The following is a 24740-nucleotide window of genomic DNA, read 5'->3' on the forward strand; positions in this document are numbered from 1 at the left end:
TACTTTGTCTCTTGTTGGGTTATCTTTTGTGGATTGCACTTTTTGTTGGATTTATTAGACTTCAATGTCACTGCAGTTTTCATTAAAGATATTTTTTTTTTGGTTTCCCTCTCCTGTCTGCTCCTGTGAGCTTCACTTGAGACCTACCAGCCTTTTGTTATGACCTCAAACGTAACACTATCCTCATCAGACGGTCCTTGTGAGACTGGGGAGAGCCTGTGAAACTCATCATGGAGTTCATCCATGATTTCGGGATCTGATATCTATCTTATGAACAACTGTTAATCTGAAAATCTGGATAAATCAACATCCTTGGCTCTAACCCCCACTTCCTTTTAACTTGCAATCACAGTCTAATTTCTTTTCATCACACAACAACCACAGATCACGTAAGTCAAGTCCGTGTGTGTGCTGACTCACACTGGCTTGACTTGCTTTCATTAAGAGTGCTTAAAAGCTCATTGGACTTATTCCTCTTCCATCACTTCTCCTCTGTAGACTAGTGGCCCCCTTGTTTTTTCTTTTAAGTCAGGAAATTAAGGCCTGTGCCTACTGTGGCACTGCCTTGAGCACTACTTGTCCGCACAGTTATGCTAGTGTACATCTTGGAATGACTGCTACGTCTTAGGTGAGTGAAAGTAAGCGATATTCCATGGTGGGATTTGGCCGAAATGTCTGCATTTGATTCTTTCCTATGTCTTAAACTATAAAAACATCAACGTGACACTGAGATTATGATTTGTTTCCTGCTGATATTATACTGTTTCAAGGCAAAATCAAGTCTACGGGGAATACTGGGTTACATCATGACAGCAGAGTCATTTCCTCCGGCAGACTAACAAGACAATACAACAAAGGAATGTTTTAATAGGCGGCATTCCTTGCCCATCAAACTTAAAGGGAATAAAACATACCCTAATTGGAGGGGAAATAAAGAATTTATAGAGGTTTGGCAATGATTACAACATAAAAAAAAGCTCTCCATAAACATGAAAAGTTTCATAACAAGGACTGTTTCATTCAGTTCTGTGGGTAAAAACACATAGCTCAAGAATCTCCTACTGTCAGCTTGTAAGACAAATGGTATATATATATATATTTATATATTTCGGAGAGAAACCTGCAATTAACATTAAGGCTTGGTGCTCTCGATAGAGGCTGTGTGCCAGTGGCGTTTAAGAACTCTTTCTGTCAGTGTTTCAAGACCAATGAGGGTGGTAAGCACTTCTCCCTAATGCTTTGCTGGGAACCACAATTGCCATGTCGATGTCCTTTTACTGCGAAGGGTCGACTGGGTTTATGAGAACAAGAGGAGGACTTAATGGAGTGTGAAGACTTAAGTTTTGAAATTCTTTTTATTCTTCTTTTTTTTCCCCCTACTAAATACCATCTAAGTCAAACAGAGTCCCTCTGTGAAGTGCAGCCTGAAATCAATACTGAACAGGAGCTGCACTTTCCTCACCTTTCCAGGGCCCTCCTCAACACCATACCACAACTGCAAGCAATTACCTCAATCACCCCTGGATTATCTGTTTGTGTGTGATACTAGGCTGTCTCCTCGGGCTAGAATGGGACAAATCCTCTGGGATTAGACAAAAAGAAGCAAATGGCCAACCCTCATCAGAGCTCAGGCGGCGTGCGTGCCTCGTGTTAAGACCCGGCACCTATCAGACAACAGAGATTCAAGGCCAGTTTCTGGGACTTTGTTCAACTGCTTCTGTCTAAGACGTCATCACAGGTTCAACAGCAAAGTTCAGAGTTGAATGGTTTGCGAATAGATATGTTTTTTTAAGGGCCACTCAAACTCAAATATAACATCTTCAAATTTTTTATAGTATTTTGACACTTTGGGATATGAAGTTCATTAAAAGGCAGGTTGACGGCATTTTAAAGTTACATCAATTGATTGCTTGCAAAACCAGATTAATAACGCAACAAAATCAGTGAAACTGAATGGAAACCCTTTGAATGTAAATTGTGCTGTCTATAAATACTCTTTAGAATAAAAGTTGTTTTTCCCTAAGCCCAACATACCAAAGCCAGACAGACACAAAGGCTTTTGTTGTGAACTTTTGTTGAGCTTTTGTTGTTATTGTTGTTTTTCTGCTTCTCTTTTACATGTTCCTTTTCTCAGAGGACGGATTTCCCCAAAGTAAAAGGGATCTGAAGAAGCAAGACAATGAACCATCTGTGGGATCAGGTTCTGGACATGAAGCCCAAACCATCTATTGATACTAGAAGTTCAACATGGATTCTCCACACCATTTCTAGTTTTCAGAAGTCATGTACAGCTTCTCTGTTACTGTCCAATATATTTCTTGGAAATTGTTCCTCAAACGTTCAGCTGTACTTGTGAGGCTTACTGCCCGTGGAGATGTGACTTTCCATCAATAACAGCCAAGTAAGACAGGAGCAGGATAAAACAATAAATGTTTTTTAGGCAATAGACCGCTCACACAAAGTCCTCCAAGGAACTTTCTCAAACATTGTTTCTGTTCCAGGAGCTTGTTTTCTGGCCATATCATCTGGTGTGAGGACAGCAGGGAGAGATTTCTGTACTGTTCCAGCAAGTAGCCCTGCACAAACCATTAACCTGGAGAAAGTGTTGAGAAGAGCTCTCGGTCAGGCATTATGTGCCGCAGGATACGTGAACCAAGTGAGACCCCCTCTATTGCACACACATGTTTTTTCAGTTTAAAATGACTGGTTAACATGCCTTAACGTTACGATGTGCGTGCATTATCACCAATTTTATTATGAAAAGGTCACTAAAATGTAAATACAGCACTGAATATAAGAACAATCGTTATGCCACATACAGTGGACTTAACATCTGGCTTTAGTCTCTACGCAAAGGGTACAGTTAGCATTAACTTTGTTCCTCACTGGTATTTATTGGCTGAAGATTTATCCTTTGGTGACATAATACTATGACACAATGAAGGCTTATGCCCACTGTCTATAACTCTGTGGTACTTATTTCATTCAAACACCACTGGTTCAGCTGGTGTAGGGTTAGAAGAGACTAATCCCCTTTCTGGTTTAATTACAACTGAAAGCACCACATGTACCTTAATGGTAACTCTAACTGTTCTTTCACCAACCAAACATTGATATATATTGATTGTAACAACAAAAATGGATTTTCTTCTGTACACATGCACACAACAAAATGTTTCAAATGGATTATTTGCACCAATGTATGGTTGGTATAAAACATTAAGCATTAAACTGAGATTTGTAAAATCAGAATTCAGTAATTTTCAAGAAAACAGCAGAGGGAAAACCTAAAGTTGCACAAGTTTGTGCTTAAGACGATGCTACACCAGCTCAGATTTCAGCAGAGCAGGAACTAATTAAATACATAGCGTCAGTTTCTATAGTTAAACCGGGAAATAAGGTTACATATTTAAACTGAGCTTTTTGTTTTTCCGAACACATTAAATTGTCTTTCACCAGTTCGAGGAGATGGTGAACCAGTGATGAAGCAATACAAATGAAAGCAATGTGAGCCGTTTGGATGAGGAGAACTTGAGTGACAGAGTGCAGGCTGAGAGAAATTCAGTGGTTTTTGGGCCGCCATGCAGAAATCCTATTACTCTACAGAATGCAGACTCTGTTTTTTGAATTAGTTTTTTGGGGTCACAGTTTGTCTTTAAATCCCTTTTGCTGTTAGTGTGCATTATGAAGATGCATTCGAATCAAAATGATTCCTCTGTTGTAGGAAAGTGGTGTGTGTGCATTCCACATGTAAGCAAGCTTATACTTTTGATGAGTAAATAAACATAGCTGAGGTCTCTTTTCCTCATGTGTGTGTTAAGCAGAAACAATCATTGCTTTGGCTGTTCTTTATATGCTCAGGGGATGTTTTCTAAAGATGGCATTTTGAATAAACAGTCTATCATGGATGTAAACTCAATCTGAGATCTTTGGTTTTAACCTTCAAAGACAGTCTACCCACAGCCAAGCTGAAGTGGAAACATGTCACGCATCCCACATATCATTATGTGCAAGTCATTGTGGTATCTTTAGGGAACGACAGAGTTTCTGTTAATTTCAGAGGTAAATAAGCAGAAATGGCAACAAAAACAGGCATCTTACGCCCATCATTGATTTGCTTTCTAATTATTCCTGTCATGAACTCTCGTCTAATTAAATCAAATGTCACCAAGCACTCATACCGACAGTAAAAAGAACACACAGTGGGTTGTGTACTTCATAGAGAATTTGTCGAACTGAGGAGAATTTAATTAGTGTCACCATTCAATTAGTGATTTTTTCTACCCTGCATACTTGTCACTTGTCATTAAAAGCAGTGCGTCTTGTTATTTATTTATTTTGCATTCAAATGTTTCCTGTAAACCCTAGATGTTTTATGATCTAGGCATCGAAGTTTGTCACAAGATTCCCTAGGAGGTCAGAGGCAGCTCAGATGACATAAATAGTGTGGTATATAAGTGATATGGTACAGGTTGGTTTTATAGCATATGGACAACATTTACAGATGAAAACCTATGTACAGGTGAAACCACATATACAGGTGAGTGAGCAAGAAATACACAAGGCCCCCCATCCGGTGAGGTATATCGCCTCAGCTACAGTGTATTAAGGTTAGCAGAAACAAATAAAAGTAGATAGATGTATGCTTAATAAATGAACATGCTTAAAGGAAAAGAAAGCTAGCCCACTTCAAAGCTCTCACGGCTGTCTTGTTTAACGCAATAGCTTCACCCACTGTTAGAACTCATTTTCATCTTGTATGGCTACTTCTCCTCGAGAGAGTTGCAACAGAGCCGGAGCCTAATCCGGCTGTTGTCAGGCGAGAGGCGGGGTACACCCCGGAGAGGTCGCCAGTCTATCACAGGGTTGACAAACAGAGAAACAACCATTCACATTCACTTGGACTCCCACAGTCCAAAGACATGCTAATTAGTGATTCTAAATTGGTCGTAGATGTCCAAGCACCCGGAGAAAACCCAGAAACTTCTTGCTGCGAGTCGTCAGCGCTAACCACTACACCACTACTGTTCCGCCCACAATTATTGCTAGGAAATTGAAAATAACAACATTGGAAGACTGGTAAATTTACAATGTGACCATTTTCTGGAGATGGATGAGAGGAAGTATTGAGAGAACGATATAATGACATATTGTAAGTACCTGTTCTACCAGAGCTGTAGTTACTTTGTTCAGGAAGTAGCTTTTTTGTTGTTGTTCCAAAAGTAAATGTTGTTTAATGCTGTTGTTGTTTCCGCTTCTTAAGATAACTACTGTGGTGACTTTTTATTCTACACGTAGCCATGTATCTTGAGAGGCAATCGTTGAAGCAGCCACTATTTGAAGAAAAAAATCAATCATGGTTTGTTGGTGTAGATCAAAAACAGTGAATATTTGTGTGAGCCCTGCGATAGACTTGACAACCTGTCCAGGGTGTACCCCGCCTCTCGCCCGATGACAGCTGGGATAGTGTGTCATGAGAAGTGCTTTGGAGACCTGCTTCCTAAGACCACAGTACGTCTGTGCCCGGTTTTTGGGACTCAACTGGCGGACACACTCCGTTGGCGTTTACATCCCTCTTTCAGTGACAAGGAAACACCATGCGATGATACGATCTATGCTGCTGTTGCTATGCAACTGGCCAAACAACCGCATCGCCTACGGCACTGTTTTGATAACTACTTTTGTATATTTGTTCATAATGCTAATACCGTACATTTGTTTTTGATTACACTGTTATTTTATTTTAGTTTGTTGTACTTATTTTTATTTTATTTGAATCTAATTTTATTTTATCTTTCTTGTGGTTTTTAAGAGTGTTCACTTTTATGTGCAACGAAGCTACCGTGACAAAATAATGTCCCTTGTGGATCATTGAAGTCTGTCTAAGTCTAGCTTGACTTCCATAATTTTTCATCGAAGTACCGGCCGTCTTATCAATCTTAATGTAACGTTTCTGGACACACTAACATCTCAAGTTTTCCTTAAATGTCCAAACGACAGTGCCACTGACACTACATTATGAGCCAGTTAATATTTTTAGGGTGAAATGAATACATTAATTTCATTTTCAGAGGATTCTGCTCAGCGTATTTGGCCAGTGTGGAGGCCCACCTCTGTTTAAGAGGGAAACTCAGTCGGAATTATCACAGGGATCAAAGATGAAAGTTTTTTCACCAATATTAACTTTACTTATGTCACTAGGACGCAGTTTGACTGCTTTGTCTCATTATTTGGTAACTGATACTATCTCATTAGTAGTTGAATACTGATGGAAAATACCAGTATACTGTATAGTAAAAATGAATACATTAAAGAGCTTCATACAGCGAATGAGAGAAGTGAATGTTTCTGTCTGAGCTTGAGTGAGTCATGCTAACTTTTCCAGATCTCTGGCAGAGCTGTGTGCAAGTTGAGTTGTGCCAGTAGCAATAGTGGGAAATAGACTAATGTGGAAACTAAAGCCACACGCCACAAGATGGACGACAATGGAACGCCGCAAAGCTCACACATCCAGATTCAAGGCAAAGCCATCTCTCGACACCCAGTTTAAACACATAGCCCTGGAGCCCCTGTGAAGTTACTTCCACAGACCTAATGTGCTGTATGTCAGCGAAGATATTTTCACAATCTGTTTCCCAATAACGGATGTAATAATATTTGTTTTTGAGTGAGAGATAGTATATACTGTATGATCTACAATCGCTCTCTTGTGCACGCCACACTCTTGTAGTGCAGGGCAGACACGTAAAAAATAAATAATTACAGTAACTCACCACAACCCTAGATCCAATCACACACCTCACAATTTTAACAGAGACTTAAGTCATACGGTCTTGTGGCCTAACATAAACTTCTACCTAAGTCATGTCTTCATCATGAGAGAACACATACTCCTGTTTCATTGCATTTGGATTTACGTTCATTGTGGGACAGATGGAAAAACTGTTCGGGGCTTTTTTCTCCTTTCTGGATCTCAACGGAAAACCAAAATGTCTCCAATTTTCTGCTTGTAATTATTAGGTTTCATAAAGCTTATAGGCAATTATCTGTTGCAGGTTGACCACTCAAACACCAAGTTAAGCCTCTCTCGCAGACCTTTTAAATGCAAACCTCATGACAGCACATCAACGGTTAACGCGACACATCGTGTGGCGTGGTGTTTCCGAAGGGAAAGTCTATGTGTGACGGGATTTTCTGTTGTTTTACACCCTGACAGCTACTGTTCCAATGAGGGTTTAAACCCTCTGTTTATTATCGTACCAGGCTTGGCAGTTCATTTACTCAAGAGAAGACAGATTCAGTTTCTCTAACTATGTTTGTATTTTTTAAATAACTATTTCATTTGGCGAGCAGAAGGTGTTTGCCCTAAATGGGCTTTAATGCAGTTATAATCTGGGCTGTGCATTGTGTTTAAAAACATCTGCCAAGGCTGATTGTGGGTGAGGGGCCTCTCCAGGAGAATAAGTTGCATTCGATGCTTAAGGGGCGTTCACACAGGAAGAATGAGCTAGCGGTAATGTGGCGAAAAGAGACCATGGATTTTTAATCAAATTCAGTGAGTTGTAGTGATGATAGGTGGAAAAATATTTTGGTGATGTGAAATGGACATGAACTAATCTCTAATCTAATCATTAAACTGTGAGGCAATGCAATTGTGGAAAAAATATATTGTAATTAGTTTTTATTCTATTATTCCATTTATTCTGAACCTGCAGGAGCGTAGTTGTTTTTGTTTGTTTTACATAGTTCATTCAAAGAAAACTCTGCTTTATGTTCTGCTCGTGGATGCCATATCTGTATTTGCACGGTTTATTTATGATTTTAAGTAAAATCTTGTGCAACTCACAGATGGTTGGATCGGCTTTCTCTGGCTTGGCTGTGCATTCTCCCATCTTGTACCTGGGGATGTTCACTGGACGTCCAACCTTTTCACCAAAGTGTGTCGGCCAGGTAGAGTCTTTGGAGGAAAAATGAATTCAACAGGCATAAATTAAAAGAAAAAAAAATGTCCCATGTCCACAGACACATGTCCACAGACACAATGCTTACTTTGACCCGGTTAATGCAGCAGCTCTTGACCACTTGTCCTTGTCCCTGCAGTTCATTGTAGAGACGAACACCGAGGGGACACAGGATCTTCATGTGTACATGATTAAGAATTGAAGTCCACTTTGCTACACTCTGGTCCTGAGGAGGAGGAAGAAGAAGAAGGTTTTTTCATTTATCTTTATATCTATTTTTAAAATAAGATTAGGCTTGATTGATCCCTGTGGGGAAATTTAGCTTTTACAGCAAAAACCACAAGTTAGCTACAAAATAAAAGGTAAGAGAATATATTAATTGTCCAAAAGACAAGATTTACACACTAGATCAGTTTTTAAACAAATAACTAAAGCTACAGTATGGTGTGGCTTGAAACATGTGTTTTTATTACAAAAGGCTGCACACCTTACCGCTAGCTCATTCTTCCATAAAAGCTTATTCTCGCCATTCACGAGCAGAAAAGTGACATTGTGACATAAATGACTGTAAATATAGCAGTGAAAGATGTGAACAGAGCGCTGAAGGCCTTGAATCACAAGCAGCAGCGACCTGTTAATGCCCTCGCCATTCCCAGCACAAAGCCTTTTTGCAAAGTTATCTTATTCACAAAAGAACAAGAAATCACATAAATGCCAAGCCACAAGCATTGGAGCACTTACTATATACTAAAATATATAACGGAAATTCTTACAGAAGGACTAAGCAGCACTCTACGAGTTAGCAGACAATGGGCTAAATCGGTTCGCCTAATGGTCAATGGCAGCAGAAATTTCGAAGAAAAACACATAAGGAAACACCACTACAGCTAAACACCAAGAGATTAACAGACACACTAACATACAGACGTACTGAATGTGCTCTTTAGCCAAATAAGAGATGAATATTGAGCGTGTTTTAAACTGCCACAACATGCTAATTTAGCCCTGTGATTAACCCTGCTCCACAGCACCAGGTTAGCCCGACTAGCAAATTCGTAAAACACACAAAAAAATGTTAACCAACCATATTGTGATGTGTTACTCTCACAGTTTCTTGATTAAAAATCTCTAAGCTATTATCCTCATGCATGGACATTAGTGCTTGCCACTAAAATACGAATGTCAGATGTTGGTGTCGAGAGAGTTGACAGAAAACAAACACAAAACAATTATGTACAAAAATAAATGAAATCAAGCCACTTTGCTGTTGATTCTCCTGAAAGTGGAATTTAGTGTAAAGATGTCCAATGTCTGACCATCTTTACAGGAAAGCACAAAGCAGTTAGCATGCCAGGACCACTTGCTGATGCTTGTTGGAGTAGGTGGTCTCAAAAATACTCTACTAAATGGAAAAAGGGGCAAAAAAAGTCTTTAAAAATACTTAATGAACATTGCACAGTCTGAAAATGAACCACTGAAACCCAGCATAGCTACCAGCACCAAAAGCGACCAGGACATGCTGCACGTATGTCAGGCTGGTGCCCCATTTTTTACTCTGCCAAACAGCTGGTGTCCAGGAATGAGATGTTTTGCTGGAAATACCAATTCAGACTTTGTAACATTTTCAACAACCCCTACTGCTCGGTGATTTACTGTAAGGGGACGGCACCATTCCTGAGGCAGGTTCCAGACCTGCAGGGTCCCTGCATGCTGAGTGTCTTTCTCCTGCCAGGAGCAGGTAAATATGCCCCCCCCGTGGAGGTCGAAAGCGGGTACTCCCTGTACAGTTACGCGGTTTACGAGCATTTACTCTAGTTATGCACCTGAAGATTTCTGGTTGTAAACAGGGTTTCTTAGTTTCATAAACTGTTGTTGTGGCTTGTGCATTGAACAGAGAAACCCAACCAGAACACCAGATTTAAAGAATTAGATCATTGGTCTTCAACCCAAAAAAAAACGCAGGCCTTTCATGCAATTAGTGTGGTTGTAATCTCTCTGTCGCAGCTTCAAATGCTCGTTCCTAACACCAGCTGTTTCCACACAGATGTCAGAGTGCATGTGCGCTATTAGCTCTAACACATTGAAGCATTAGGGGGGAAATACACCCTCATAAAGCAAGGCTGATTGCGGATGGACAGTTTTACTCAAACTTTCAAAACAAAACGTGTTTAATCTGTTTTCCATCAAGCATGTCTCCTGCTATTGGACAACAACAGACTCTCCAACTGTTTGCGTTTTTCTCATTCGTCAGTCGGAATCAGCTATTTGAAATGTTTATTTTCTCAGTGATTAATTCACCAACATTTTGAGCAAGCGTGCTCAGACTCTCTTCCACGGAACATAAATGCCCATAATGTATTCAGGGACCACATCACCTGGAGTAAGGTTCTGATTGTGTAGTTTCATGTATTTCTGTGTATAATTGTGTCTTCCAAGGAGGTTTTAATATGATCCAGTACCTCCACTGTACAAAAAATGTATCTAGATTACTTCACTTCCTCCCGAATCAAAGCAAATGCAGAGACTGAACAACAGTGTGTATTTGTTCCATGTGGTAGAAATATGCCACTGGTTTCAGGCGGCTGGCAGTAATCAGGCTTTTTACTGTATGTGTTCCTCGTTTGATTACCAACTCAATCAAACACAGTCAAGAGGAAAGTTGGGGTGCAATCAAACCCAAGCAGTCTGGATTCTAGTATATCAGATACAAACCATGCAACATTAACAAAAAACAGGAGTCACAGAGCAGAAATACAAGTTAACAGAAAAGGACTTTTTTTTTTTTTTTTTTACAAATCACAAATAAATCTGTCAGAAATGTTGGTTTTTCTTCAGATATTTTTAAGCTTTCAAGTTAACTGACCTGATTTTTGACCCTCAAGAGTAGGGAAACACGATTAAGGAGTCTTTTGCTTTCACTGTTGGCAGCATACGGCCAAAGGTTCAATAGCATTCCATGGTTTTTATGATAAGCCACAGTCTGTTAGTGCTAAGCTTGGGAGTGAAAATGTCAGGCTGGCCAACAATCTGTGTAAGCAATGGTGGGAGCTGCACTAATTGAAGAAAGAGCATTGGACTTAGTGCTCAACTGGGGGCTACCCTGTGTGTCCGTGCTGCTTTTGAGATAGGAAGACCACACAACCACTTCAACACCACCTCTGTTTTTGTTAGACCATCATCTCAACAGAGGAGCGAAACAAAAACGAGGATTTTTTCAAAGGACATCACCATACGAATTTACCGTCTTACACTTGCCTAAAAGATATTCAGATATTCAGTCCAACCAGGCTTAAAAATCTCCTCACCGACCTGCTGAGACGAGCAAAGGCATGTGGCATGATGCTACAGTTTCTCATTGAGGCTGCATCTGGGAAAGTTTGATTCCAAATGTGATCTCCCTGACAATTTCACTGCTTACAATTGGGTACTCCTGAAAAGGACGCTGTCTAATCTGACTCCATTTGAGGAGAAAATTGAGCTGTGATTCCTGCTGAGGCCACGCGTCACAGGCTTCTAATCAGAGGAACAGATGACGAGCACGGAATCAAAGCACATTTTGCCTCACAGCAATGTGCCTGTACAAGATATTAGTATTTGTAAAAAAAAAGAGGTACCAGGACATCCCTATACAACAGGAAGATTAACTTTGTTGTTGACTTGTGATTCATGGATGATTAATAATAATAATATCCATCTTTCTTGTCGATCATATTTCTCTATGAATTGTTGAATATCTGAGCTATCTGTAATATATATACCTGTCTCAGCAGCTTCAGGGCATATAGATATAAAGAAACAAGCTGGTGTGGTACCCTTTAACTTGGCCCCAAATGGACATAAAATGGACATAAAATGCACTTTAGACTCATTGGTGGGAATAGAGCTGACCAAAGGAATATTCAAATGTCCAGTGCTTGCCAGACAGACTCACCCGATCAGTTCGGTGAATGGTGTTCAGGGACTCAGGGCATTTGAATGTGTTTTCCCCTTGCTTATTGAATTTTACGAGACCAAAATATATAGTCTTTGGCTGTCGTAAAGATAAAAGGACTGAACTAGAGCAGTGTAGAAGTTTCTTTTTTTCTGTCAAGTATTTATACCAGAACCTGATTAAATATATGGAGCAAGGTATCTCTTTCTTCTGTCATATTGGAGCAGGGTGCAATTTCCAGTCATTTTCTTCTTTATTTTACGTCTACTGGATTGGAAAGGTCTGGTTAAGTGCTACCACATGTTAAGCCTTTGTACTGCTGTCACTGACTTAATGTGAGTGTGTTGTTTTGCAGACTCTGTGTGTGGTGGATGTGTATGATCGAAAGGAAGCAGATATACAATGACAAAGAGAAAGAAATAAGGAAAGAATGTGTTCATGCGTCTGGTTACTCAGTTGGGGTCTTTTTCCAAATGGGAGAAACACAAAACCCTAAATTACTGATTGTCTTCACTCCTTAAACATCACGATTTATAATTAATGACTTTATTAATCTTTCTGAATCTTTTCACAGTTACTAATGTCATTACAAAAAAAATAAAAAGTAGGGACTTTAGGACAATAGAAGAGGTGCTGAAGCATCTCACCTTAACACTGACATGATTCATACTCTTGGAAAGTCTTGGAGTGAAAGCAGCTTTTTTCAGCAGAGGACTCTAAATCTGCCCCAATGACCAGCAGGTGAAAAAATAGAGTAAATGAGAGGCCGGTGGAAAATGACTTTAAGAGACGGCGAGACTGGAGCAATAGGTTCGTGTCCTGAGTGAATAAACCGTGGAAGTGTCTGTTCATGGTCGAGCTATTCATCACCTTCACAAAGTGTGACGCGCTTTTGAGAAATCTGGAGTGTGGAACATTTATTGATTTAAAACCCAATCACTCGCTTTTTTGACTTGTTTCCGTAGACCTTCGCTCCATCAGCTGCCTTCTTTGGCTCTACACATTTCTTTATGGTCCAATGCATACCCTCCCCTGATATTCTTCCTCTTCACTTTGCCTCAGATAGACGGAGCGGTTTGTGTGCAGACTGTGGCTGGCTGGAACACTGTACTGTGCACTGGGGAAGCCGAAATTTGAGCCCCTGTGCATTAAATGTTCCACTAGAGCAACGATTTCTGTGAGGGGAAATCATGCGGTGGTCTAGTGTTAGAGGATACGAAGGAGGAGGGGGCTCACTCAGGGTACAAAGGAGACACAGAGAAAGTTGGGCTAACGGTGGGAATTGCTCATTACTATAAATAAGAACTCGGCCATCCTGACGGTTGAGTTGGTTTCAGTGCACGCCATATAAAACTCAGACCACATACCTTTGCTGCATATCATCATGTTCTTTCTCTTGCACCATTCCTGTCGCTCTCTCTCCCTCTGCTGTCAGAAGGCCAGTAAAACATAAGTATGAAAAGAAAAACAGACGACTTTGTGGGCTCGCCCACATTTCAGGTCACAGAAGCACAGCGCCACCTGTGGATATGCACTGAGATATATTTAGTTTGGATCGATTTCAATTTCCGTGGCCCAGTGTGGCTTACAACACAAGGGTCTGTTGTGGAGGATGTTATAGTTATTAGTACCAATTTAGAGCTATTCCTCCAGATTAGAAAAGAACATGTTAGTGCATATACAGTATGTCCTGATTGATTAAGTAGAAATTCTAGCAATAACTAAAATTGCAGATTCATTTTTTGTACAGCTCGGTTTCTGGGATGCCACATGTGACATTTCAACCCAATGTGTCCAAAGCTTCACTTTAAGCATTAAATTGCTTTAACACTTCATTTACTGGGTTGCCTCTACAAGCAGCATTGAGCCTGGAAGATTAGTCATTCCTCTGACTGTTATTACAGTGTGGTTTTTCGAATGGTGCGTCAGCTGATGGGTTAAGGAGCAGCAGCCCCTAGGCGAACCTCTTGCACGTCTTTTCCTATTTTCTATGAGAGGCAGCCAGCTTGAGGCAGCAGCACAGTGGTTGGTTGCATCTGATTATTGTGTTCTATCTTTCGTAGCAGTCATCTGCTGAGCGGATGGATTAAATAATACCAATGTAATAATATCGCTGCCTCGCACTTAAGTTAGAGAATGAATCATGTGGGATTCCTCTGAACACCAATGTGCGTCAACGGGGATAATGATCACGTACCAGTGTATTGTGGCTTCTGCTGGCAGAGGTTCAGGTTTCTAGAAAGCGAAGACACATTATTAGTATTCAGAGAGACAGATAGATCTTTGTTTGATTCTGAAAATTTAACAACAGGTAATCTTAATAAATCTATAAATATGAGTTGGCTGGATGAAAGACGCCTAATTCAATCTGCAAGCCTATGCAAAATGTGCATCTTGAGGGTTTGCTAGCCTTGGTCATCTGAAATATCAAAGTGTTGTTGCCTAACATTTGGATTTAAAAAGCTAGATACAGTTATGTATACACTAAATTACAATTCCTGCAGGACTATGAACGATGCTTCAACAAAAACTATTTATAAAATCCTGTTCTGATTGTAAGCAGCTTTATAGGGCACTTATTCAACAACTTGGACATTTTTTTTTATTTTCATGGAGTGAATCAAGATTAGTGAATTTAACATATATGGTTACTTGCCCTTACATGGTTAACATTAATAACATTAGCTCGTGTGGCTTAAATTATTAGCAAGCTAACTAGATGCTAAACTTGCTAAATGATAGCGTAAGACACAAACTATTTTTCAGTTTTTAGCATTTCTTTCTACTTTTTAAAAGTTATTTTTAGTTTGCTATGATGTTAAATACTACGCAACACAAGGCTAAAACAAGAAAAATATCGTTTGGCAACACCTACCGCTGTTTAACAGTCAACACGGGCAGCTTGAGGACTCGGCTAACAACCTGAGACAAAAGCTAAAAAAGTAAAAATTCCAACTTTTGTCATCACCGTGAACGTATCATATGTCACGTCCGGTCGCCATCTTTGATTGAAGATGATCATCTCTGGACGCAATCAGCGCAATAGTATTTTTTATTTTTTTTACCAAGGAAATTAGTTAAAATCGTCTTCAAAATAACAGTAAGTATTGTCAAATGAGCTACTATTTGTAGATCTGCTTTTGCCATTGACCAGTGCCCGTTCTCAAAAACGTGTTATTTTAGCATTTATCTCTAAATGTGGCTACAAACTTATATCTGCAACATGATATAATTCAAACATAACTGGATTTAAATGGAAATGGAATCCCAGCTTTAGTGTCAGATTTATAAATAAAAATAAATTTTGAGTTTTATATATCCCAAAAAGTATTAATAAAGCATAATTCCCCAGTTAAATGCTTATAGTGCGTCAGTTTCTTCCATCTAATTTGGTAAAAATAGAACAAACTCATTTTCCAAACCATTATGCAAATTGCAGTGGTTGGGTTTTCTTTAAATCTCTCGTAGAGTGATATATTTTTTTTATTGTTGTTGTTGCTTTATATAATATAAATATACTCTACATTAGTGAATAATTGTTGTTATTTTGTCTTAAAACAAAAACTATTTCACTGACTTTGCCCGTATCCTTTTGAGGTAATGTTACCATTCTACCACAAGATGGCAGCAAGCTGTTAATTTTGATGGATTCCTTGTGGTTGTAAAGCTGTCTGAGACAAGTAAACAAGGAGTTGAAATCCCTAATCCAAAACAGACTTGGTATAATTCACTGGAAAAGAAAAGAATGATTGATGTCAAGCATAGAGCAAAGCCGGACAGTGACTGCTGTTGTTTATTAAAATGAACGTGTTTGACATCCACGCACAGTGCCTCCAATTATGATTTTCTGTTCTCTTTTTCCACCTCTCTCTCTTTGAATAGGAGCGTGTAGACATATGGTGGAACATATGAGACATGGTGGCTCCTCCAGGTCTGCAGGTTCCCAGTGTTGCCCTGCGGATGATGTATTTTCCCCCCACACCTATTTAATGGTGTAAATTGGAAACATGGATCTGTATTACGGCATAACATGTAAGTTTCAAACTTGGCCCTGTGTGCAGTAGAGAGGTCTAACAAATATGTGTTGTGTTCTTTTAAATGCCAAACTCTCATCAGACTTTAATGAAAAGGGAAATGATTCCACAATCAGCTGTAGCATTCCACAGAAGACATTCTCCCCTCACCCACAATATACAATACAGACACAGGAAATAGTATTGTTCCAGACAGGAAATGCTGAGAGTGGGGCCCAGATGACACTCCTAAAGACGGAGATTGAAAGCGAAGTGACCACTGAATGACAAAACGAGGAGCTGAAAAAAAAAAAAAACAATAAGACAGAAAGAAAACCATAACACTCTGCCTTCAATGGACAGTGACCTTTACTTCAGCATGTACAGGCTCTTACAGTGCACGCGCACATTTCTGCAATACTTACATGTAGACGCACAAAACAAAGCCGGTATTGTGGGTTGCGGCCACTAGAGAAGAGTCTCACTCAGCTGTGGGAAGTTAAGCCATGGTAACTGAGTTGGAATCTTGGCCTCTCTCTAGCATCCCTCTTTTCAGACGGTTATTCTGACAAAGATGTGTTACACTGTGAGTGTGGGTGGATGCCTTTGTGTTACTACGCTTGAATCCTTATGAGGAAAAAAAAACAAAACAAAAGACAAGTACTCCAGAATGACCGTATTGCATCTTATCTGCTTTGTTTGAAGGAATAATCCAGATATAGAAATGATGGCAGTATTTAAAGTAAAAGTACAAGGTTGAGCTTGATGTAAGTTACAGTTTGCACTGGCATCAAGTACACGTGTGTGTGTTAAACCTGTGTACAATGAAAACTATGTAAAATCCAATCAAATGACCAGTTTTTATTCCAGTTGAACAAAATTTGATCAAATAATAACACAAAAAGGGCATTCACAATTCAATTGCAATGGAAATTGATGAGCTTTAACATTGAGATTGAAATACAGAGTTAAGTTTAAAGGAAGCGAAGGTTGCGGTAAATTAAGATTAATACGTTTAGCTGCACGCGTGTGCCTTTTGTGTGTCCATGTGAACGTGCCTTTGCATGTGCCTAGTTCTGAGAACTGTTTTTCAGTCATAGCCTCTCGTCTATTCTCATTAATGCACTTACTCAGTGGCACGCACACACATATATGCATGCACAACGGATGACGTGCAGCTAGCTCCATGCCTGAGCAGCAGACTGCGACACAGCCTCCAACTCCCTCCCTCCCTCCCTCCCTCCTCTCTGTTTCTGCAGTCCTCTCCTGTCCCAGGCAGTACTGATTCCTCCTGCAGCCCTGCCAGACTGCTCATCAATAAGCTGTATTAGCCCATCGCTAATCATATTGGGAGAGACGGAGCTCTGTCGTAGAGAGAGAGATAGGAAGAGAGAGAGAGAGAGAGAGTAGGGCAGCCAGGCTCTGAGTGCATCATCACTGTGCGTGTGTGCAGTTGGTGAAGGAGGAGGGAGGGGTGTATCCTAGCGGGGAGCTTTTCCCTGTTGTAGTAACCAAGCGCACGCCGACTGCCAGCCATTACTTCACTGCAGCAACAATCAGCCCCTTCGTACTTAGTGAGCCAGACACTCTAACCTGTCTGTCCCCTCCTCTTTTCTCTCTCTCCCCCACTCCCTCTGCATATTCAGCAGCGCTGCCCTCCTCTCCTCCTCATCACTTTGCCACTCCTGCGGCACTGCTCTTTGCTTGTAGGGGGACACCGGCCCTGCTCCTCACCCACTGATTCTGCATGACTGTCACAAAGGTAAGACCGCTCGGGATGGAGAGCAACTCCAAGAATGTCGCTGCTGAATTTGAGTCAGGGTTAGTTTGGGGGGGGGGGGGGGGGGGACTGTAAAGGTTATTGTAAGTGTTATTCTCGTGTGTGTCTGTGTGTGTGTGTGTTTGTCAGTGGGCGAGTTAGGAGGAGTTTTTAAGCCGCGTTGGAGTTCCCGTGTGGTGCCGCCTGAGGATGTGTGTTCATGTGTGTTTGTGCAGTTGTCCTCTCATTAATAAGGCACTCTGTCTCTGCGATAAGACCAAAAATCATTTCTCGCATAAAGCTCACATCTGCAGTAATTCACCGGGTGGTGACAGTTCATTCCGGACATGTGGAAGTTATTATAACAGTAAAAAAAAACTTTATTTTATTTTTGAATCTGACCTGGCGTCTGAAGGCAGGACTGGAGCTGTTATCTGGTGCATTGTAGTACTGCTGATGTTTTGTGACTGGCTGGTTCTTTTATGTGTTTGATTCGTTTATTTCATTAAGAAAAGGAGAACTGATCGCCAAGTCAGTTCTGATTTGGTGTTTGTTTTTTGTTTTTATCATTATCAGCTGCAAGAGTGAAAGAAAAGCTTCTGTGGCTTTGACAAATACTGATTTTATGACACCAATTAACAAGTTAAAAAAGGCTTGACTGTTATGGATTTTGGTGGAGTCAGCGTGCTACTGCGGCGTCTGCCTAATGCCCAGATGGAAAAGTGACACACAAAACAGTCACATTGTGGAGACTGAAGCCACATAAGGGATTAGAGGGAGGCGAAGTACAACTTTTGAAGCTTAAGACTTGGTCTTTGGTCAATCTTAGGGCGCAGACAAGCTTAGGAGTTAGATATAAAATCAATCTGGTGTAAAATAAAGCTACGTCCATTGTAGATATAGGTCACTGCAGTCTCTCAAGGGAGAACGTCAACATTTGTGTGCGTGCATTAGCGGTCTCAAGCTGGTCTTAGTAGTAGGGTGAGTGTTTTTGTACCATGTGTGTGTATTGGTGGTCGCAGTCTGTGCTTAACGTGCAGCAGCCATCTGAATCCTCTTAATCAATTAACAGCGAGAGACAGAGGAAATCGGCACACCTTCTCCCATGTAGAGAATTAACCTGGACCAGAATAGATGACCCACTGTAGGTAGGCACAGTGCAATGTCCTATTTACTCACATTCATGCCCACAGCTGCGAGTTCCACCCAAGTTCTTTTTTTTTTATTAGAGAATGGTGAGAATTGTTTTTCCAGCCTGCAATCCTCTGGCTACTTCACAGACAGTTGCTCTGAAAGTACAACTTACACACTGCCGGTGTGTGAGCAAGATCATGTGGGAGGCGCGTGTGTGTGTGTGTGTGTGTGTGTGTGTGCTGCTGCGTAGGTGGACGCTCTCCACCGTGAGAGCCGGAAGACAAAAAGGTCAGGTGCTCGTGTTTTGGCACCGAGCCTCGGCCCGAATCTGATTGTCCACAAGGTCGAATGGCAGCCTCTGCCTGAATTCTGATTCCAACCTGCAATTATGGAAATGAGATGAACAGGACGGCATTTAGTTGTGAGAAAAAAAAAAGATGGAAGACAGAAACATGCTTTGACATCTTTGTCAAAAAAAAAAAAAAAAAAAAAGGTATGAAAGAAAATTACCCGGTGGTGTCTGATGGATGGTGTGTGGGAGAAGCAGAGAGAGAGTCTGGCTCTGCCTGCCAACAGCAGGGAAGTCATCTTGGGAGGGATACAGGACAAGAGCTGCTATGCTGACGGGGCTAAATAGCCTTCTTCCCCTGTGCACATAGACACAGACTGACAAGAGAGAAGGACCCGCAATGATTTGTCCTTAGTATCAGATTAAGGCTTGTATTGTCTGACCTGACCCCTTTCTCAGTACAGCATAGATTTTTTACATTTACACACTGCTGTCGTCTCTACAAATAGCCATGATGTAACATGTACTGTTCGTGTTGTGTTAGCTTATGAGCACCAGTCAACTGCAAGCAACATCTACATTTATAGGAGAACTCCCACTTTGGATTGTCTCCAAAAAACTCTGACTTTCCTTCCTCTCATTTGTTACGCAATAAGTGCATTTTTGCCATGAAAATTTGGAATCAACATCATCTATTAGGATGGACTTAAGAAATGCTGACGCATGGTGACATATTTTAGCAAAAAGCAAACAAACATGGTACAAGACCATAAAAATACATGTATTTGTCATGGGAGTCAAAGTCAAGGCCTTATACTAATATATTTGATGCCTGACTGATGCATACATGCTCTCTTATTATGACATTTAGGAAACCAGCAAGCGATTAAAGCAGCAGAGTTTATTAGATAAGAATATAAAAAACATGCAAATCGTGCCATTACTTGCAATTATATTTTGTAATCTTTTGCCTACCTGGGTATTCATCTGAATGCTGTAGCTGGTTGCCTCATTTTGAGTAAAGTTCATGTCTAAGGACACACCAAGCCTAGCGTTGGTTGGTTTTCTGGTGCTGGGCCATCGTTAAGCATCTGTAGCCCTGGTTTTTGTGTTTTGTCCAGCACTGTTGGCACTAATCGGACCCATGTTGTTGGCTTTGATTTGGCGGCAGAACAAGTCCCTCAGAGAGATGTCTCTGAGGGACTTTTTTCTGCTTAGAGAATGAGTGATCATTTTTGATTTTCATCGCATCTGAACATTAAAATACACAACCATCTAGAATGAACAAACTGTAGAGCATCCTTTCACGCAAACATAAAACATATATGCCAGTTGTGATGGTCACGGTGGGCTTTTGTTACCAGTAGCAGCTTTTCTTTTTGTCATTTTGGTGTTCCCATACCTTAAACCTTTGAACTTGTGAAGGAGCAGAAGTTGCCGCTGGCCGAGAAAAGCTGACAGAACAAATAGGTCACTGCAAGTCAGTAAATCCATTGCCTTTGCTTTCAAACACAGCCCAATCCTCTGTGAGAAGCCACTATAAGCTCTTTAAGACCGACAATTTAGTCTGCTCGCAATATTGTCTTTGGGCCCGTAGGTTTAGCTCGTAAATTGTCACTAAATATCTTAATACCTTCAAATTGGACAATAATAACAAATAATATGATTTGTAAAATGCCAGGAGCTACTCGTTCCCTAGATTGCTGGATGGTGTCTTTATGTATGGGAACTTGGATCATCCACAGCGGTTCTCATCACAATAAAAAACAATACAAATACTGTCCTTTTTAGAGGTGGCTGTTCCTTTTCCAGTATTTATTTATTTTTTTTAAGATAGAGGTAACAGCAGGAGAAAAGGGAGGATTATACAATGCAGACTGTTTACTCAGTGACAACTAAATGCTAAGTGTGGTTGCACATGGGCATGCTGTAGCATTTTTATCCTAATTTTTCAATTTGATATTCTCTTAATCATCATCTTGCCAATGCAGTAGTCACTCATGCTATAACTGTGTAAATCTGGACCAAAGAAAGGGCTGTTGAGATTTATTTTAACCTACCTACAAATAACCAAAAATCCTGGTCCAAAAATTGGATGTGGAATATTGCAAATGAAAATGAACAAAAAGATACGTGCTTCTTGAGTGGGGTGCTTTGTGCAGCATACAAAACACATACAACAAAAGCATACAACACGCTGCTCTCTGCAGAAACAGCTGCCACATCACAGCACGGCATCAAATTGTTAATACTATATCCCAGACACTCTCTTCACATCTGCTTTGTGATTACACGTTTGCCTGCGTGCGCACGAGTGTGTGGACATGGACGGAAGTGGCACAAATGTGAATTGGCAGACATACTATATGTGTAGGTGGGTGGATAATTCCCATCACTGCTAAATAGGTGCGGAGGGTGAGAGATATTATGGCGCCAGCCAAAGAACAAACCTGCTTTTCTGCTTTATTTTCACCTAAAACCAAGTGAATGTGTGCGTGCATCCTGAGGCCTGTACAGTTATAGTTCGATCACGCGATCAAATCAAAGCCTGCATCTCAGGCCTGCTCTTTTTAATCCAATAAGAAGGAGCGACCGTATGATAAAATAACCAGCTTCTGTTTGTGCCATAAACAACCCTCCAACAGCACAGGGGACAACGGGGACTGCCCCTAGCATCGATTGTTGCCCTGCGTTACCTTCCTGTCAGTTTTAGCTTCTCTCACAATCCACGGGCCTCGGGGGAGAGGCAAAATGGCCACAACGGGATTTCTCTGTGAAAGAAAGTGACCTCTCCAAAAGACTGAGGTCACCCAGCCCCAAGTCTGCCAAACCACGTCCAGCCAGAGACTTCGGGCGGCAAAAGCACAGAAGGACTGGATTTCTATTTCGCATTAAGAACAATTTCCAAGCAGATATCTAACCAACCAAATGTGCTGCAAAGCGTAACGGCTAAGTTGCTGGCATTGAAACAGTCGCACAGACCACTGGGGCTGTTCTATTGAATACCCCCTTGATTAGAAAGCTGCAACTTGCATGGCGACCCCTTAAATGGTCCAGTTGTTTTTGGTGGGATACCACAGAAAGAGCAGTGTACCAGCATTGGTGACGGAAGGGGGGGAGGGGAGGGGAGGGGAGGGGGGAGAAGGACAGAGGGACGCTCAAGGAGGAGAAGAGCGACCAGGGAGGAGGAGAACTGGCCTTTGGAGCACCCCCTTTTTTATTCCCTCAGACAGCAGCAAAAGAGCTCCCAGAGGGATTCCATGTGGTGATAAATGATGTCTGTTCCCAGAGGACACACACACACACACACACACACACACACACACACACACACACACGCACACACACACACACACACACGCCCTTGTCTTAAACTCAGACAGACCTCACAAAGTCCAAGAACACATGCACATAAATGCACGTTTCTTTCCAGCAAAGTCTTTGGATGCAGCCCACTGACGAGAATCCTATATAATTCAAAGTAGCATTCCAGCTGTGTTGAGTGTGTTTGCAATTACATATCTGCAAACACCCCAATTATGAAGGAGGCCCACTCTGCTCTGATGTCAGGCACATATATGCGGTTGGAAGGACGTCTGAAAGCCATTTTCAGAGTGTTTATGGTACAGCTTCTGCTGTTAACTGTAAGGCTGTTAAGACCCTCAGGGCATAAAACTATTTGAGATTAGTTTCAAGATGCAAACACTAGCTTTTCTTCTCTCGTTGGATATGCTTTAATAATGAGTTTATATCAAAATGAAATGGAAAATAAACATTTGCTGTAGATAAGCTACAAGCAATGGCACGCTCACGCTGTCTAAATTTGTTACTCTGGGCACCTCGCCCACGAACAAATCTTAACTGAGTCTTATTTAGACCAATGGCCATTTGTCCGGTTTAATGTTTTACCTGCACGCTCTCCCAGACTTGCATTAAACTGAGCACTAAATCGCTAAGCCAGCCACCCAAAACCTAAAATACACAACAGCTAAATCCAGAATTTAGTTTTTTTTTTAAATTGGTTTGTTTATTTTTTATGTTTGCTTATCGAGCTGATAAAAGAATTAACACGGGGAGAGGACAAGCGGACAAAAATCGTGAGTAAAAAAGAGGGGAACAGTTGTGAGAAAGCCACAGAAAAGCATTCGCCACAGGAAGACATTCAGGTCTCATGAGCTCATTGCCTGTCAGAAAGCTTCCTTACCCCCGCTCAGCGTGTTTGAGTGTGTGCGACTGTGTGACTCTGTAAAAAAAAAAAAAAAAAAATCTACTTTACAATTCCATGTGAAAAACCTGAAATGTACTTTCGCAAGAGTTGGGAAACTCTTCTTTTCCTTGTGTAACTGCATAAATCATTCCTCCGCTGCAGATGCATTCACACAGCGCAGATTCCTGAATAAGGTGATAGCAGTTTGCCAAAATATGACTTGAATTCAGCGAGGGAAGTGCATGGTGAGAAAGCTTTGTTGTGGCTGTTGTTGGATGAAAGTTCTCATTTTTGGATTCCCCTTTGGGAAAGTTGCTGAAATGAAAGAGGAGGAAGGAATCATTTGAAATTATTTGTGAACCTCCCTTAGAGAAAATAAAAACGCAGAAGAGGGTGAGCACTGGCTTAGTTCAGATTAAGTGCACTTCCTGTGTGCTTGTGTGCGCTCGTGTAGAGCTATGTTTCTGAGGACCAGTTTAACACCCTCCAAGTCAGGACATTTGTGGACATTGTGGGCTGGTCCTCACTTCTCTTCTCCTCATGGTCTTTGAGGGTTAAGAATTGGTTTTAGGGTAAAGGTTGCCAATAGGTTATGGTTAGGATTAGGATAGGGTTGAGATAGTTGGGGTAAGGGTAAGAGCCTAGAGAATGCATTACATCAGTCAAAGTCCTCACAAAGATAGCCATACAAATGTATGTGTGTGTGTGTGTGTGCTGTCTGTACAATCAGGACATAGGATGTGCTTCCTGTTTATGGGCCTGGGGACAAAGCAATAAGTTCATCACGAAAGATGGGAGTTTTATGTTGTATGGGGATGAGTGTGTGGGTTGTGTCTGTTCTGACACATACTGACTGGCAGTAAAACGTATTTTAACAACGCATGATGATGATATTCTGGCACTTACTGTTAACATGAGATAATAAATCTCTTCCACCACATCTTCAATACATTTGCAGATTATTATTTTTGCGCAGTTGGTGGAGTTAATCACTGTCTTAAGTGGTGAGTTTATATGTTGGAATTTGTATGGAGTTTTTTCCACATTTTTTTTTTATAACCTGCTTTAGGGGTATGCTGATACTCTTATTAGGCCTTTGCATTTCAAACGTTACGTTACCCGTGTTCTCACAATTTATGGCTGATGTTATGCAATCTGTGTGCAAGATTTCTCATGACGTAATGACAAGCTCAGGAGGTCCTTTTAGCTAGCTTCCTGCCATAAAAAAAACAAACAAAAAAAAACATGCTGCCTGCAAATGGGGTCCTGTTTATCATGTTCGCAAGAAAACTCCATATGAATGGATCCCTTGTGCTGTGATGTGTGGTGAGGAGGTAGGACCCAAATCTAGACACAGGGAGAGGCAAGAGCTGAAAACAAAACAAAAAAAATATGAAAATTTACTTGAAAACACTTGATGATTCTGTAACAAAAAGAGCTCCAGGG

General features: G+C 40.9%; 2 protein-coding genes across 2 annotated transcripts in view; one reads left to right on the forward strand and one right to left on the reverse strand.

Moving 5' to 3' along the window:
* itga11a (integrin, alpha 11a) overlaps positions 1 to 14124 on the reverse strand; it is a 60778-nt gene extending 46654 nt beyond the window's left edge. Inside the window, exons 1-4 of the mRNA XM_047581598.1 lie at positions 14090 to 14124; positions 13260 to 13320; positions 8050 to 8187; positions 7847 to 7957 (exon numbers count right to left, since the gene is read on the reverse strand). The gene's annotated coding sequence lies outside the window, so the exon portion shown is untranslated. The remainder of the gene's footprint in view (positions 1 to 7846; positions 7958 to 8049; positions 8188 to 13259; positions 13321 to 14089) is intronic.
* Positions 14125 to 17350: 3226 nt separating this feature from the next.
* Positions 17351 to 24740, forward strand: part of coro2ba (coronin, actin binding protein, 2Ba) — a 43890-nt gene continuing 36500 nt past the window's right edge. The window contains exon 1 of the mRNA XM_047581604.1: positions 17351 to 17667. Within this exon, the coding sequence (XP_047437560.1) occupies positions 17653 to 17667 (15 nt within the window). The 5' untranslated portion in view covers positions 17351 to 17652. The remainder of the gene's footprint in view (positions 17668 to 24740) is intronic.

Source organism: Mugil cephalus, chromosome 3 (assembly GCF_022458985.1).
Source record: "Mugil cephalus isolate CIBA_MC_2020 chromosome 3, CIBA_Mcephalus_1.1, whole genome shotgun sequence".
Taxonomy (NCBI): domain Eukaryota; kingdom Metazoa; phylum Chordata; class Actinopteri; order Mugiliformes; family Mugilidae; genus Mugil; species Mugil cephalus.